The sequence below is a fragment of the Jaculus jaculus genome, chromosome 19 (assembly GCF_020740685.1).
Source record: "Jaculus jaculus isolate mJacJac1 chromosome 19, mJacJac1.mat.Y.cur, whole genome shotgun sequence".
In the NCBI taxonomy this organism is placed as follows: domain Eukaryota; kingdom Metazoa; phylum Chordata; class Mammalia; order Rodentia; family Dipodidae; genus Jaculus; species Jaculus jaculus.
Window position 1 is genome coordinate 40,954,812 of NC_059120.1, and position 14,756 is coordinate 40,969,567.

General features: G+C 49.3%; 1 protein-coding gene across 2 annotated transcripts in view; it reads left to right on the forward strand.

The window, feature by feature from the left end:
- The first annotated feature begins 419 nt into the window (after positions 1-419).
- Positions 420-14,756, forward strand: part of Kcnd3 (potassium voltage-gated channel subfamily D member 3) — a 245,939-nt gene continuing 231,602 nt past the window's right edge. For both annotated transcript variants that reach the window (XM_004658986.2, XM_004658987.2), the window contains exon 1: positions 420-1,552. In XM_004658986.2, coding sequence (XP_004659043.1) covers positions 447-1,552 — 1,106 coding nt within the window. In that variant the 5' untranslated portion in view covers positions 420-446. The remainder of the gene's footprint in view (positions 1,553-14,756) is intronic.

A 14,756-nucleotide genomic window follows, 5' to 3' on the forward strand; every position in this document is an offset into this window, starting at 1 on the left:
CAGAGCTCATTATTACCCATCTTCCCACATCTTCCCTCCACTTAAGACGCTTTCCCTCCAAGTGCTCCCGAGCCCTCTCTGAGCTTGACACAACTTGTCAAGGCAGTCAGCAACATCTGATGAGCCTGTCCTTTGTGCCACCTCTTGCTCGCGCGCGTGCCTTCCCTGCCCTGGAAGGTGTGCGTGCGCGTGCGTGCGTGCGTGTTTTGGTGGTTGGGGAAAACCAAGTCCCCTACCTGTAGTGAATTGCACTAACTTGCCTTGGAGCCCTGCAGTCGTGTTCAGCCACGCTCCTGCTTCCCCCCCCCCCCACTGCCCCCCATTGTCCCATTTCTCCCCGAGTCCAGGGCACTCAGCCTCTCCTGTGCTTTCTCTCCTGTCCCCCCAGGGCTCGCTGAGCTGACTCCCGAGCTGGTGTCCGCGGCGTCCCGGGAGCTGGCGTCACCATGGCGGCGGGAGTCGCGGCCTGGCTGCCGTTCGCCCGGGCAGCGGCCATCGGGTGGATGCCCGTGGCCAACTGCCCCATGCCCCTGGCGCCGGCGGAGAAGAACAAGCGGCAGGACGAGCTGGTGGTCCTCAACGTGAGCGGGCGGCGCTTCCAGACGTGGCGGACCACGCTGGAGCGCTACCCGGACACGCTACTGGGCAGCACGGAGAAGGAGTTCTTCTTCAACGAGGACACCAAGGAGTACTTCTTCGACCGCGACCCCGAGGTGTTCCGCTGCGTCCTCAACTTCTACCGCACGGGCAAGCTGCACTACCCGCGCTACGAGTGCATCTCGGCCTACGACGACGAGCTGGCCTTCTACGGCATCCTGCCCGAGATCATCGGCGACTGCTGCTACGAGGAGTACAAGGACCGCCGGCGCGAGAACGCCGAGCGCCTCATGGACGACAACGACTCGGAGAACAACCAGGAGGCGGCGCCGTCGCTCAGCTTCCGCCAGACCATGTGGCGCGCCTTCGAGAACCCGCACACCAGCACCCTGGCCCTGGTCTTCTACTACGTCACGGGCTTCTTCATCGCCGTGTCGGTCATCACCAACGTGGTGGAGACGGTGCCGTGCGGCACGGTGCCCGGCAGCAAGGAGCTGCCGTGCGGCGAGCGCTACTCGGTGGCCTTCTTCTGCCTGGACACGGCGTGCGTCATGATCTTCACCGTGGAGTACCTGCTGCGCCTCTTCGCCGCGCCCAGCCGCTACCGCTTCATCCGCAGCGTCATGAGCATCATCGACGTGGTGGCCATCATGCCCTACTACATCGGCCTGGTCATGACCGACAACGAGGACGTGTCCGGGGCCTTCGTCACCCTGCGGGTCTTCCGAGTGTTCAGGATCTTCAAGTTCTCCCGGCACTCCCAGGGCCTCAGGATCCTGGGCTACACCCTGAAGAGCTGCGCCTCCGAACTGGGCTTCCTCCTCTTCTCCCTCACCATGGCCATCATCATCTTTGCCACGGTGATGTTCTATGCCGAGAAGGGCTCCTCGGCCAGCAAGTTCACGAGCATCCCGGCGTCTTTCTGGTACACCATCGTCACCATGACCACTCTGGGGTAAGTCAGCGCCCGCCGCGCTCGCCGGACAACGTGGAGCGGGATGGCTTTGGAAGGTATGGGGGGGGGGCGAGTGGAGTCCTGCACCCCCCCTCCAATCGTGGGAGCTAGGGATGGAGGCGTCATGGCAAAGGGAAGTACGGCGAGCATTTGGCTGGGGTGGTGGTTCGCTCTGAAGTGATTCTTTTGGGGTCGAAGCATGCGTGCTTTAAGCCACCATTTTTTATTTTCATTTTCCAGATGTGATGAGTGTGTGTGCACGCGTGCGTGTGTGTGCCAGGGTGGGGTGATGGCATTTTCTTCTGAGGGCTGGCTTGGGTGAGGTGGAAGAGGTCTATGAGAAGTCCGCTGAACGTTGTAAGGAAGAACACAGATTTCCTTCTCCAGAAGACACTGGTCCTTCCTGGGTTTCTTTCTCTGCGGTATATCTGCAGGAGGTTTTCTCTTTGGTTTATTGTCTCTGCATACACAGAAGCCCAGGGGTTCAGTAGCTCAGATCAGACTTTTTCCCAGTGACCCCAATCTAAGAAAATACACAACTAAAGTTGAAGCAGTCTGGCTTTCTCAGCCCGAGGTCAGTGATACAGTGACCTGACCTAACTGGATGGCAGTGAAGTGCTCTGAATGGGTCATGTGGCCAGACGAACACCAAGGGAAGGACAGGTGTTCAGCAAGACCTCAGGTGATGCCAAGATCTCGGGCCCAGGAAGAACATTACTGTTGCCACCCTAGTGGGATTAGAGCTAATAAAGGCAGCTATAGAGAGACATAGATTTTACAGGGGTTTCTGCTTCGGTTATTGGAAGCCTTTGATGCTAATGCAAAGTCCCTCCACAATTCCTATGCCGCGTCTAAGTTTGCTTAGACCAGGACGTGTTACACTGCTGATGGAGAGAATTCATGAAGCTTTTTATTTGGTCTTTGACAATCCGGTTGGTGGCATCCTGGTGATTTGTGTGGTGGTAGTGGTGGTGATTTTTCCATAATGCTGCTTGTGATTATTGGGACTGGGTGAGCAGGGCATGGGACCTTTTAAAATGATGACATTTGTCATTCTGCCACAAGGGAGGGGAAGGGGTAACAAGGGGCGAGCATAGGGTGTCACCATCCATTTGTGGAGACCATGTTTGACTGCGGCATTTCTTTTATCTCTGACTTTCTGAGGGAAGCCATGGCGTCTCTTCTGTTCTCTTCTTTGCCCCCTCCGCAAGATCCATATACACACGTGATGTGCACTTTCAAATAGCTGCTCATTAGAGTCAGTAAAAATGATTGGCTATGTAACTTTGTCCTTTTTTTTTTTTTTTTTTTTTGGCTCAAGTGGCAGATTTGAGCTTTTGGTGCAGTGGGATTCTTGCAATAAAATGAGCTGGGAAGCTGAGGACACCCTTGTCTCTTCTAGGCTGACCCTGGCCATCCCAGTACCTTCCTGTAGGGGACCTTGCTCATGGGTAGACATCACATCCCAATGTTTCTGATGTGGCTGTGGCTGCACAGTGCCTGGATGGTACTCATGGCACCAGAGGGAGGGATCTATATTGGGATAAACACCAGGCAGATTGATGGGTATCAGGGCTGAAATAAGGTGGTTTTCTGAGGAGATCAATAACAACTTCACTGGCCACTTGCCCATTAGTTTTTATTAGTAGTATAATAGCATCTGGGCAACTACTGTGTGTCAGCAGTGTGCTAAGCACTTTGCATATATCACCTCTAAGTCCTCACAGCAGCCCTGCTAGGTAGGAAAGTTCTGTATCCTTTAAAGGTATAGAAGATAAGGCCCAAAGAGGTTCCAAAAAGTTCTCATAGCTGTGTGGCTGATGAGGACCAGAATTCATTTGCAAATGTCAGTCTGGGCACTGTATCCCTTTGCCTGTCCCTACTCCATCTACCCCTAGGTGGAACTCAGACCTTTAGGGTTATTGCTTTTTGAGATGGCCTCAGAGAGTGATAATCTATTCTATTCATATATGCGGTCAAGAATGTGTTACATAGAAGACACTATCCTGGGCACACACAGAGATGTTGCAAATCACACATTTCCTCCCAGGCAGGTTAAAATACTGCATTAGAAATTAATGACTGCTTTCATAACAAAACCTTTTGAGAAAGCCCATAATTGTCTTACACTGTTTTGCATTTGTAGTTTATTGCTACATACTGGTGAGAGGAAAACTGTTGGTTTCCTTTGGCATTGGTCAAGGGGCAAGTCCAATATCCAGGGATGGATGGTCTTGGCCTCCCAGTTGCTTTTTGGGGTCAGGAAGGGGAGGAGAGCAGGCAGGCTGCTGGAGAGAGAAGATGAAGAGAAAAAAAAGTCAAGCATGTAGGAGAGGTGTGAGTCCCTTGACTGTGGGCCCTGTGGACTTTCTCACCCTGCACTCAACAAGAACAGGTTTGTTTCTCCTTCCCCGATGCACTAAACATCGAGCTTTTGGGAGGAGAATGAAATGAAAGGAAGAAATGGAACCTTTATTCATGCCTTCATTAAATTCAGATAGGCTATAAGAAACCTATCTCTTCACCTCCCCTCCACCCTGGCTGGTTGTAGTTCAGTGCTAGATTGGGCTACTTTGACTGTGACCTGAGCTGGCACTTGGCACCATTACTAGGCTCATCTGTTTGGCTATACATAGCAGGTGCTTGGCAGAATGGTTTTAAATGGAGAGGTCAGGGTCAGCAGGGTACCTTCCCCATTTGCTTGGTCTGGTGCCTTCTGAACCTATCTGTCCTCTCTTGAAGGTAGATCTAAGGTTGAGCCTACAGCCTCAGCAGTTGTTGCAGCCCTCTGAGTTGTCTCCCAGCCCTGCTTGTCTAGGAGAGCAGCTGGCTGAGCTGTCCACTGAGATGCGCTACAGGACCATGGGCATCCTTGTGCCCTCACTGGAGGACTTACTGACTTAGCCCTGGAAAGGTTTTCCTCTCTCTCGGCTGGTTCTTATCCTGCCCACATTCACTGACTAGTTGTGTCGCAGTCCAGCCATTTCGAAAGCTTATTATTCCTCATTCTATACTGCATTTGAGCCTCAAGTTGCCATAGAGTACCAAGGACCAACACTCTGCCACGGTCCACTTGTTTCTAGCAGCTCCCAGCAGAGACCTTCCTCTTCGTGTCTGCAGCCTTTGCCTGCCCTGCTCCTTCCCTGAGCTCCCGTTTCCAGCCACAGCAGCACAAGATGACATGCTGAGGGCCCGTATGAGTGAACACATTTTTTCTGGTTACCATCTCGGACTACTTTCCCAGCACCTCACTCTTGAGTTACTAGGTATTCTCTAGAGAAGAATCTCCTGAAGCCAATTATTTCTGTTTATTTAATATCTCAAAATTCCATAAGCACACAAGAGCAATAATAGCCCAAACCACCACCCCGGCTTGAAGACTGCACTCCCTTGGCAGCTTCCTGTGCCAGTGTGGAAGACCCCAGCTCTGCCCAGGCTCTCCTCATGTTCCCTTGACAGTTGAGCTCCCAGATGCTCCATTCAAGGATTAATTTCCATGTTCATCATCGATGCTATAAATAAAACAGATCCCCAATTACCTCTGTTAGCAGAGGAAAGGGATAACATGGAACTCCCAATACTAAATAAGACCGACATAACTGGTTTGGGAGCCTAGTATTATACAAGGTGAACTTTGTCAAAGCAGGCACCCCTACTTCTTTTGCTTGACTTTGCTTGGCTTCATGAGCAGCCTGAGCTGCCTGAACCAATCCGCTGGGGTGGCTTGAGTGAGGATGTGGGGATGAGGGAGGAGCGCATGGGAGGGAAACTGGGGAGCAGTGGTCCACAGGGGTCCTGGGGGATCAGCTCCAGGCCTGAATGGGCTGGGCTGCTCGTGGACATCTTAAGGACAGGGAGCTGGGCTTGGGAAAGGTTAGAGCAGCATCTCTTTTGATAAGGTGGCCTGCTGCTACTGGTTGGCTTAGCTATGTAATTGAAACCAGCAGCCTGTCTGTCACCCCATGCTCTGAGATGCGAGAACTTTTGACAGTGTCCAAAAATCGCTTAACAGAAACAGAATCAATTTTGACTTCTTTCAAGCACAAAGTGGCCACCAGATGATTTGCATTTTTCTTTAAGATACCGTCCTGGAAGGGGGCTGCCTGAGATTCAGGCTGAGAGGTTGAGACAGGAATATTGTAGACTGGAGTCCCTGATTGGACCTGATGTCTGTTTTTATTAACCCTTCAATTTCCAGAATTTTGTTTATACCTTCACCCACTGCCTCTGGGGCCCTGCCCCCAACTCTCCTAGTACCCAAGTGCCTCAGCCCTGATACTGATTAATAGTGCTTCCTGCCCAGGCATGGATCGCTGCCCAAAAGACAGAGCATGGCACCTTTATGGGGAATGAATGACCTCATGGTCTTTTCTTTGATGACATTTTTTAATGAACAGTTCTCTTGTAGTAAAATTCACAAGACATGGTGCAGATGTACATTCCAATAAGGAATTTTTTATTCCTTCAACATTTATTGGATGCCTACTGTGCACCAGGTAGTATGGTAGGTGCTGAGAATACATGAACACTCTAATTACATGTCAGTCCAATAGGGACTTGCAGAGGCAATCAAGTGAGGCTCATCTCCTTTCCTGCGAACGTGCATGCTCTTTGTGCTGCAGCCAAGACCCCTCTCTGCTCCTGTGTGTTACCGGCTCTCATAATCTTCCAAGTTTAAATCTACACCATCGCTTTCCCGAGGTTTTCCCAGGCTTCTAGCATGTAGCAGTTACGTTCTCATTGCTGGGACAAGACACACAACCAGAAGCAGATTATGGGAGGAAAGGCCTTACTTTGGCTTACAATCTGGAGGGGAGGTTTCATCCTGGTTGGGAAAGCTCAACACCAGCAGAAAACTAGCTCATGTCTTGTCATAGCAGCTGGGAGGAAGCAGTAAGAGAGACCCAGCTAGCGAACACCTAGTAGGACTGAACTAATAAGCCTCAAGGCCAACCCCCCAGTGACACACCTCCTTGTGCATGATCCCACCTGTCAAAGGCTCTACCAGCTAGGGCTGAGTATGGAGCTTAATGATGAACATGTGACACTATAAGGGACATTTTATACTCATAATGCTACATAGGGGTTGAGGATCTTCCTCTTATCTCCTGTTTATAGACTTTTTATTCTTTTTCAAAGGTTTTTTTAAAAAATGTTTTTATTTAATTATTTGCCAGGAGAGGGTGGGATGGGTGCACCAGGGCTTCCAGATTCTGCAAACAAATTCTAGATGCATGCACCACCCTGTGCATATGGCTTTATGTCGGTACTTGGAAATCAAACCCAGGTCATGAGGCTCTGCAGGCAAGCGCATTAACTGCTGAACCATCTCTCCAGCCCCTTCGTGCTCTTATATCTTGTAATTGCCACATTTTATCAACTTTGGCTATCTTTGTGTCTTTCTCCAAGGATGTGATGTCTTCAAGGTCAGACCACTGCTCCAAAGATCATTGTATGATTCCGGCCCAGAATAGGGCCTGATGATACAGTGAGCCTCAATATGTGTTTGTTCAATCAAACACATTTATGCCTTGGTTTTCCCAGCTTCGGTTTTCCCACTGGATGACCATCTTTTGACCGTGAGAGAACCAACGGCAGGACTGTCCAGTTGGTAGCCATGCTGTGCTGTTGGGCAGGATGTGTGTGTGCAGAAATGACATGGAAAGGATAAACAGACTGTTTACGACCTCAACCTCAGGAAGACTGGGGCATCTTACAGGGGAGGTTTTTCCCAAACACCTACTTGGCCATGCTTGCCTTGGGACTCCAAGGGTCAGGGAGAAGTAGAAAGTGACCTGTAGAGAAACCCTCGAACCATGATATGTCCTTCCATTCAGTCACTTAATCCCCAAATATCTATTCAGTGACCAGTAGACACTGGGATGCGGCAGTGAAGAAAATAGTCTGCGCAGCTTTCAATTTGATTGGACAGGACACGACAGCAAAGAGGTAAATGCACACATCCTATCAGGCCACAGAGAGGAATACAACAGGGTGTGACAGGCAGGCAGAGAGTGCTGAGTGGAGGAGGCCAGGTGGAGCAGAGAGAGTTGCCATTTTATGTTAGGAGAACAAGAAGTCAGACAAAGCGGTACTGAGAGGGACCCGGAAGAACGTGGACAGCGCAGAGAACATTCCAGGCAGCAGGAACAGCACACGTGAAGGTCACCAGGCAGGAGGCTCCTTAGTGTGCTGTTTTTGTCACAGCAAGAAAGTCCCTGTGGCTGGGCTGCGTGGGGGAGCAGGTAGGGAAAGGAAAGGAGGTTAGAGAGCGCCTCGTGACCACCATGACACCATTCCGGGAAGCCCCTGGAGAGCTTTGAGAATCACTGTGGCTGCTGGGGAATGAGTACAGTGTAGGGCAGGAAAGCTGTGGCAATAATTCCAGCAAGAGCTGTATGGTAGTGACTGGGACCAAAGGTTGGAACAGCAGAAGAGGGGGAGAGAAGACTTCTGCATTTGGAAGTACAGGCAACAGGAAACTTCTCAGCGTGCTTGCTGGCCCTGCTTCCCCTCCAGCCACTTGAAAAGTTCACAGCGGGGGCCCAGCCTCAAAGATAAAGTACTGAAGACCTTCCCGGCCCCGGGAGGAACATTTCACAAGAACAGGACGCCATGCCTTGTTGGTTGACCTCAAAGCCCAGGCAGCTGAGACCTCAGCATGGAAGGGACGGGCCCAGAGTGCCAAATAGTAGCGGCAGCATCTCATAGTAGACTTGGTGCAGGCTGGCTGCGAGGAATGTCAGCACTGCACGGAACTTTCCTTTCTTCTCCACCCATGAAATAGTTACTGAGCGTGTGGGAAGGGGGCTGGCATGCACTCACCACCCTGAGGGGCTGGCCTTCGCTCTGACACAGATGGGGATCGCTCTGAGACTATAGGAGCTGCTTAAACAGCAGGGTGGGCCTGGGGCTTCCATACTTGGAGGAGGGAGAAGTTAACTCACACAGGTGGCACTTGAACCTCTTAGGGGGTGCCTTGCTCCAGAGCTCCCCGTTGCCTTCAGGCCCAGCAGTTCAAATCGCTGCAGTTTTTGGAAAGGGATTTCCGCAAGGATGCTCATTTGACAGCTGTCTTCCAGAAGCTCTGGAAAGTCATCTCAACTCTGCTCTGCTTATTTGTGGTTCTGTCTTTAAACATAGCCGTAAAAGTTATTCTGCCTCTAAATAGCATAAATAAAAGCAAGGAGTCTGGAGAGATGGCTTAGTGGTTAAGGTCCTTGCCTGCAAAGCCTAAGGACCCAGGTTTGATTCTCCACGTCCCACATAAGCCAGATGCACAAGGTGATGCAAGCGTATGGAGTTTGTTTGCAGTGGTTAGAGGCCCTGGTGTGCCCATTCTCTCCCTCTTTCTCTGTCATCGATAAATAAATAAATATCTTTAAAAAAAACAAGGAAAAAAGTAAGACCCCCCACTCATCCTCAGCAGGGGGAAGCCCCCACCTAGTCACTGCAGAACACTGGGTGTGTTTGTTCCTTTCACCCAGGAAGGAGCATTTGTCCCAGGCCATGCAGGGCTCTTACCACACTCTGCCTAAGCTGGGAGCTCTTCTGCCTGTCCTTGGGTAGTTGACCTTGCATGCAACCAGCCATTTCCAGGAGGCTGACAGTGTGGAGCCCTCAACATGTACCTTAAAAATTCATCCAAGTCAGTGTTTCTTTTCTGGAAAGTAGGGACCAGGTCCCAAGCAATCTCTTTCGGAGGTGCATAGTGTTGACCTCACACCAATTTCTAAGGAAGACTTGCTAGTAATAAAGTGAAAGGAGATGGAGTAGTTACCTTCTCACAGGCGGAAATAGGTCACTTGACTTCCAGTTTTGAGGGGATGCCTCATCGTGGTTGGGAAAGCTTGGTACGCATTGGAAGCTAGCTCGCATAGCACGCAGGAGCAGTCTGAGTGAGCCGGCTCTGAACGCCCAGTGGACTGGCCTGATAAACCTCAAGGTTCACCCACAAGGACACACCTCCTCCTCCAGCAAGGCTCCGCCTCCCAAAGGCTCCACAACTTTTCCCAGTTGTCACCAGCTGGGGACGTCGTATTTGAAATACCCAGTGGAACATTTCACTTAGGCCACCCCAGGTGTCAGCCTCAGGCTTTTGGGCATCCAGAGTTCTCTTTCAAAGGACTCCACTCTCCTGAGTCTAGCTCGAGTTCGGTGGGAGCTCATCCATCAGCTTTCCTTGTGCCATGCCAGCTCCAGACAGATGATGGGTGTGTGGGAAGGTGGGGCAGGAGGGAGGAGAGGTCAGCCTTGGCTGACCACGGCTGGGTGGAAGGAGAATGCATTTAGCTCGTGTAATCATATTCCGGGTGTCAGGACTCGAATGAGTGTCATTAAACTGAATCAGAAAAATCGTTTTAATATAAGTGCCACCTTACACACAAGCTACTTGATGGAGAGATGGATGAGGCTGGGGACGCCTCCTTTGTAATGTGATGCTGTAAAATCCCATCACCTTCATTATTTCCCACCGAGCCAGCGCATCATAATTCCCATGAGTGGCAGAACAGCTTGAATTTAATATACAGAAAGTCCAATCAAACAATAAATGGATGGAACTATATAAAGAAACCATTTTCTAGGAGGTTGGCTCCATTCTCTGGGATTCAGCTCCCTGACACATGAAATGTGCATCAATTTTCTCAACTAATGCAGCTGCTGAATCACCACATGTGATATTTGTTTCCTTCAGAAATGGCAAAAGGGTCCTTCCCCCTTGCATTAACTGGCTATCAATGCAAAATTGCGAATCTCACTTTCTTTGATTTGCATCCAGTGGCTCCCAGTGGCACAGCAAGGTACCTTATGATGCCAGCTAGATCGGAAACACAGCCCTCCCTCTATCTGCCAACCTTATCACTCCCAGTAGCACTTTGTTATTTTCTGCAAGCAAAAACACATTCTGGACACCAAAGTGGGTTGGGTAGGAAGCTAGAAATCTCTCCTCTTGATAGTTATCTGAAAGAAATGGCCACACCTTACAGTATACTGCTACACTCTAAATAAACGTGATATTGTGATGGTCTGAGGTTGTTCATTCTGAGTTGGGTTCCTCCAACCAGCATAGCTGTCCATCTTACCTTCTGCGCCCTCTCCCAGCCAGTTACTGAGATCTGTAAACACAAATATCAACAAAACAGCCAGACAGAACTAAGAATGAAAACCAGCTGTTTAAAAAAAATTGTGCAATACTGTTAAAGAATGATGGAAAATAATGAGGTTTTTTGAATTATTATTCTAGAGTGGGATTCTTTCCAATGCTATTTTTCAAGTGGCATGGACAACTGCAAGCTGACCATAATTATAGGTTTATAGCCATTAAGAAGTATCATTAGTTTATTTTTACTTCTCCCTGGACATGCGTACATTAGCAGAAAAAAAGCCTAGGAAAATTAAACTACCAAGTATCAAAAATATTGACAGTATAAATCTTAATTTGATTCAACAAATATTACTGAACATCCATTGTTTGCGAGGTACATTATCAGACAGTGTTGGAGTTATAAAAATAAATAAGTGGCTGGGGAGATGGCTTAGCAGTTAAAAGCACTTTCCAGTTAAGCATGAAGGACTCTCAGACCAGAAACCTCCAAGTTTGACTCCCCGAACCCATGTAAAAAGCTAGGTGCAGCCATACATGTCTGTAACCCCAATCTGTAGGAGACAGAGACCAGAGGCTCACTGGGCCTCACTGAATTACACAAGCTCAAGGTTAAAAGAAAGACCTCCTCTCAGGGAAGTATGCAGATAGGTGATAATGAGATAAGAGATGGACACCTGGTATTATCTTATTGGCCTCTACATGCATACATATGGGGCACACATCTGCGCACACACACATGCATACACCACATGTCACACACTCCACCATTCCCATGTGTACATAAATAAATAAATGAATAAATAACTAATAAATGGGCTAAAGATGTAGCTTAATGGTGGAGCATTTGCCAAGCATAGACAAGGTACTGGGTTCAACCCCTAGTACCACAAAATAAATAAATGAGTAGACTATTGGCCCTAAGAAGGAGATCTGATTATGTTCACAAGAGGGTACGAGAAGAGAAAGGGCTATGTGCTAAGGCAATCAGAAGTGCTTGCTGCAGAATAAATGTTTCACATTTGCCAATGAATGAATGTATGGAAAAGGTGACGTTTCAGCAAGATCTGTAATAGAGAGTAGTGTTTAACACATGGAAATGGGAAAGCCACGTAAATTGTAAAAGGGTGTTAAATTTGGGGGAAGCTTTACTAGTGTTGGCTAGTGTTTAGGGCATGTGAAGAGGAAAATAGCTTGAGATAAGCAGGAGCAAAAGCTGTGCTAGAAAAGCAGAGGGCCCAAAGCACGAGGTCAGGAGCTCACTTGGTGGCATTAGGAGCCCCTCGACAGGTCCCATGATGTATGGATGAAGAAGACTTGCTTGGAAGCTGGCTCCTGGCTGGATAGTAGAAGGCAGGTCTTGGACACAGAACGGCCATCCAGACATGGATCAGCTAAGAGGTGAAGAAGGCCTGACTTGAGATAGCAACAGCAGAACAGGAGAAAAAGGACCAAGGAGAAAAAGACATTTTCCTGGAGAAGGAGGTGTCAAAAGGGACTTTGGAACCTAGGCTGCCTGATGAGAGGCACGCAGCTGCACATGCTAGCGGAGGGACGAAGGGGTGAGGGTCAAGAGAGAAGGCAGGAAGCATGAGCTTAGCTCTGGACCTTGTGGTGTTTGCAGTTAACCTCGGTGTTTCCTAGGTGGAAGATGGCCCTGGCACTCAGCAGGGAGAATAGAACTAAAGAGGAAGTTTCCCAGTTCATTAGCTGAAGTGGGAAAATTGAATGAGGTTGTCCAAGGAAAAATGAAGGCAAGGCTCCATGCCCTAGTTCTTGGGCTCCCGGTCTCATTAGGAATATTGGTGCCACCTGCAGACAGACAGCTGTACCAAAGCTTCCATTTAGACTTCTTGGTCTGTGGAAGTTCCTTTACTTACACAGTTTATGCCGGAACTAAAAGGGAAGATTGGTCTGAGTAAAGCAAGGTTTCGTCCTTGGTCTCCTACAGTGATAATTAGACAGCACCAACTGAGGAAAGCCGACTTTGTTTATGAATTATAAAAATGCTTATGCTGGCATACTGATGGGAGATGGAGTCTGTACATGGTCACAACCAAGAATCCTGTGTGCCCGGCTGTGGGTGATGCCAATATCGAGAGTCCTTTGTCACAGTCTTTGCAGTGCCAGACCTTGGGGTGAAACTGCAAGAACTCAAGGGACTGATGCTTTCAATCACTCTCTTAAAACTTCCTTTATTTTTATTGATTTTTTAAAATAAAAACGTTGTACTTTTATATCCCCTTCTACTGAGGGTCCTCCTCAGCGGGTTACGTTTTTGGTATTAACTGCAGGATCCTGCAGGCCTCAGTCCATGTCTGGAGGGTGTGCCTCAAGCTGATCCCATGTACCTGAGGCTTTTAAAATCTTTCCACCCTTCTTCCACAGTGTTCCCTGAGCCTGGGCAGGTAAGACAGGGATCTGATCTAGTGTTGGAGTCTCTGTAGCCTCTGGATCTCTGTTTTGATGAAGTGTGAGTGACCACAGGACCCCCTTCTTTCCCTTGGAGAAAAATAACAGTTTTGTGGGCATCATTGGACCCCTTCTCTGACCTGTCCCTACAAGGACACTCCCATTTGGGGCCCTGGCAGGATGTTAGGGAAAGAGATGGTTCTGTAGTGCAGCAAACATTCATTATGATGAACACAGCCCAAGTTCACTTAAGGAGATGGGGACCACTCATGCCCTGAAAGTCATGTGTTAGGGTCCCAGTCTGCACATGAGAAAGCTGAGATATTGTGTCCAAGCTCGCATCCTTCTGGATCTGGAATAAGGTCCATTGATGCTGTCACAGGTCACTATGTCCCCAAGAGCCTTAGACAGGAATGGTGATGCCTTTGCTCAGAGCTGCCTTCCTGACATCAGTAAGGTAAGAGGCCTGAGTGGCAGAGGAGAGGAGGAGAGGAAGCAGGAATCAGGGAAGTCTCTGAGGAGGTGGTGTTTCAGCCAGGCCTTGAAAGGTGTGTGTGTGGGGGGGAGAACTAAATGCATTCATTCATTCACTTGGTTATTCACTCAGCAACTTCAGCAGGATTGCCATGCACCAGGCATTGTCCTGGGGGCCGAGGAGGAATCTGTAGGCAGAGCAGACAAATTTCCTGGAGCTGACATTACAATAAACATATCAAGTGAGAATGAAAACTTGAAGTAAACACTGTGAAAAAGCGGGTAAGGGGGACAGAAAGGGGAGGCAACAGGCCTGACATGTGAGGAGGGAGGGGAGGCCACGGCCCCAGGGTACAAAGGGTGGGCGGTTGCTTCTGTTTCCCGAGGGAAAGCATCCTGTGCAGTTGGTCAGGAGTGAGTGCGCTGTGTCCAGGGCAGAAGCAATGACTTAAGAGCCGTGATTGAGCCCGTTTAGGGTTGTTATCTAGCAGGACAGAAGCAGGTGTTTGCCATTTCTGCTGAAGATGAATGAGCAGAAAATACGTTCTCCCTGACCGTGAGAGGCTGCTGTCATTACCTTTAACAGCAACAAGTAGCCGAGATGATTTTGAGTGTGAACAATGGCTGAGTCTATGCTAAGTACAGGTTATTTAGATGCATTTAACCCTCCCAACCACCACAGGAGAGTTTCCACTATTGCCTTTGTTTGGTAGCTGAGGAAACTGATGTCTGCTCAGGGCCTACTGCTTGGTCCATGGAAAAGCTGAGATTCCTGTTGGACGTCTGGCCAGTGTCCATTCTTGCTCTGCCACGCAGCACCTGGTTTCTGTCCAGGTGGAGAAATCTTGCCAGCCTCCATCATGAGCAGAGGAAAGGAAGACAGAAGCACTCACCTCCCAGACTTACCAGGGCCAAGGAACTCGGGCTTCGTGGGCAAAGCTCATGAGGAGGGAAGGTGGACGTGGAATGTAATGAAGCCCACAGGCCAGGCCAATGGGTGCCTTGGATGGGAGTTGGGCTTATCTGGCACCTTGGAGCGGTGCAGGGACAGGCAGGTGGGAAGATCAGCAGCAGGTGAAGCCCAGGCCGGTGGGAGGAGAGAAAACAGCGTAGACAGGGGTGGGAAGTTGCACTGTACTGCAAATCAAATCGGCAGGGCTTGGATCCAATCCCTTCTTCCTAGAAATATGGGTGGGGAAATTGTAAGCATGCATA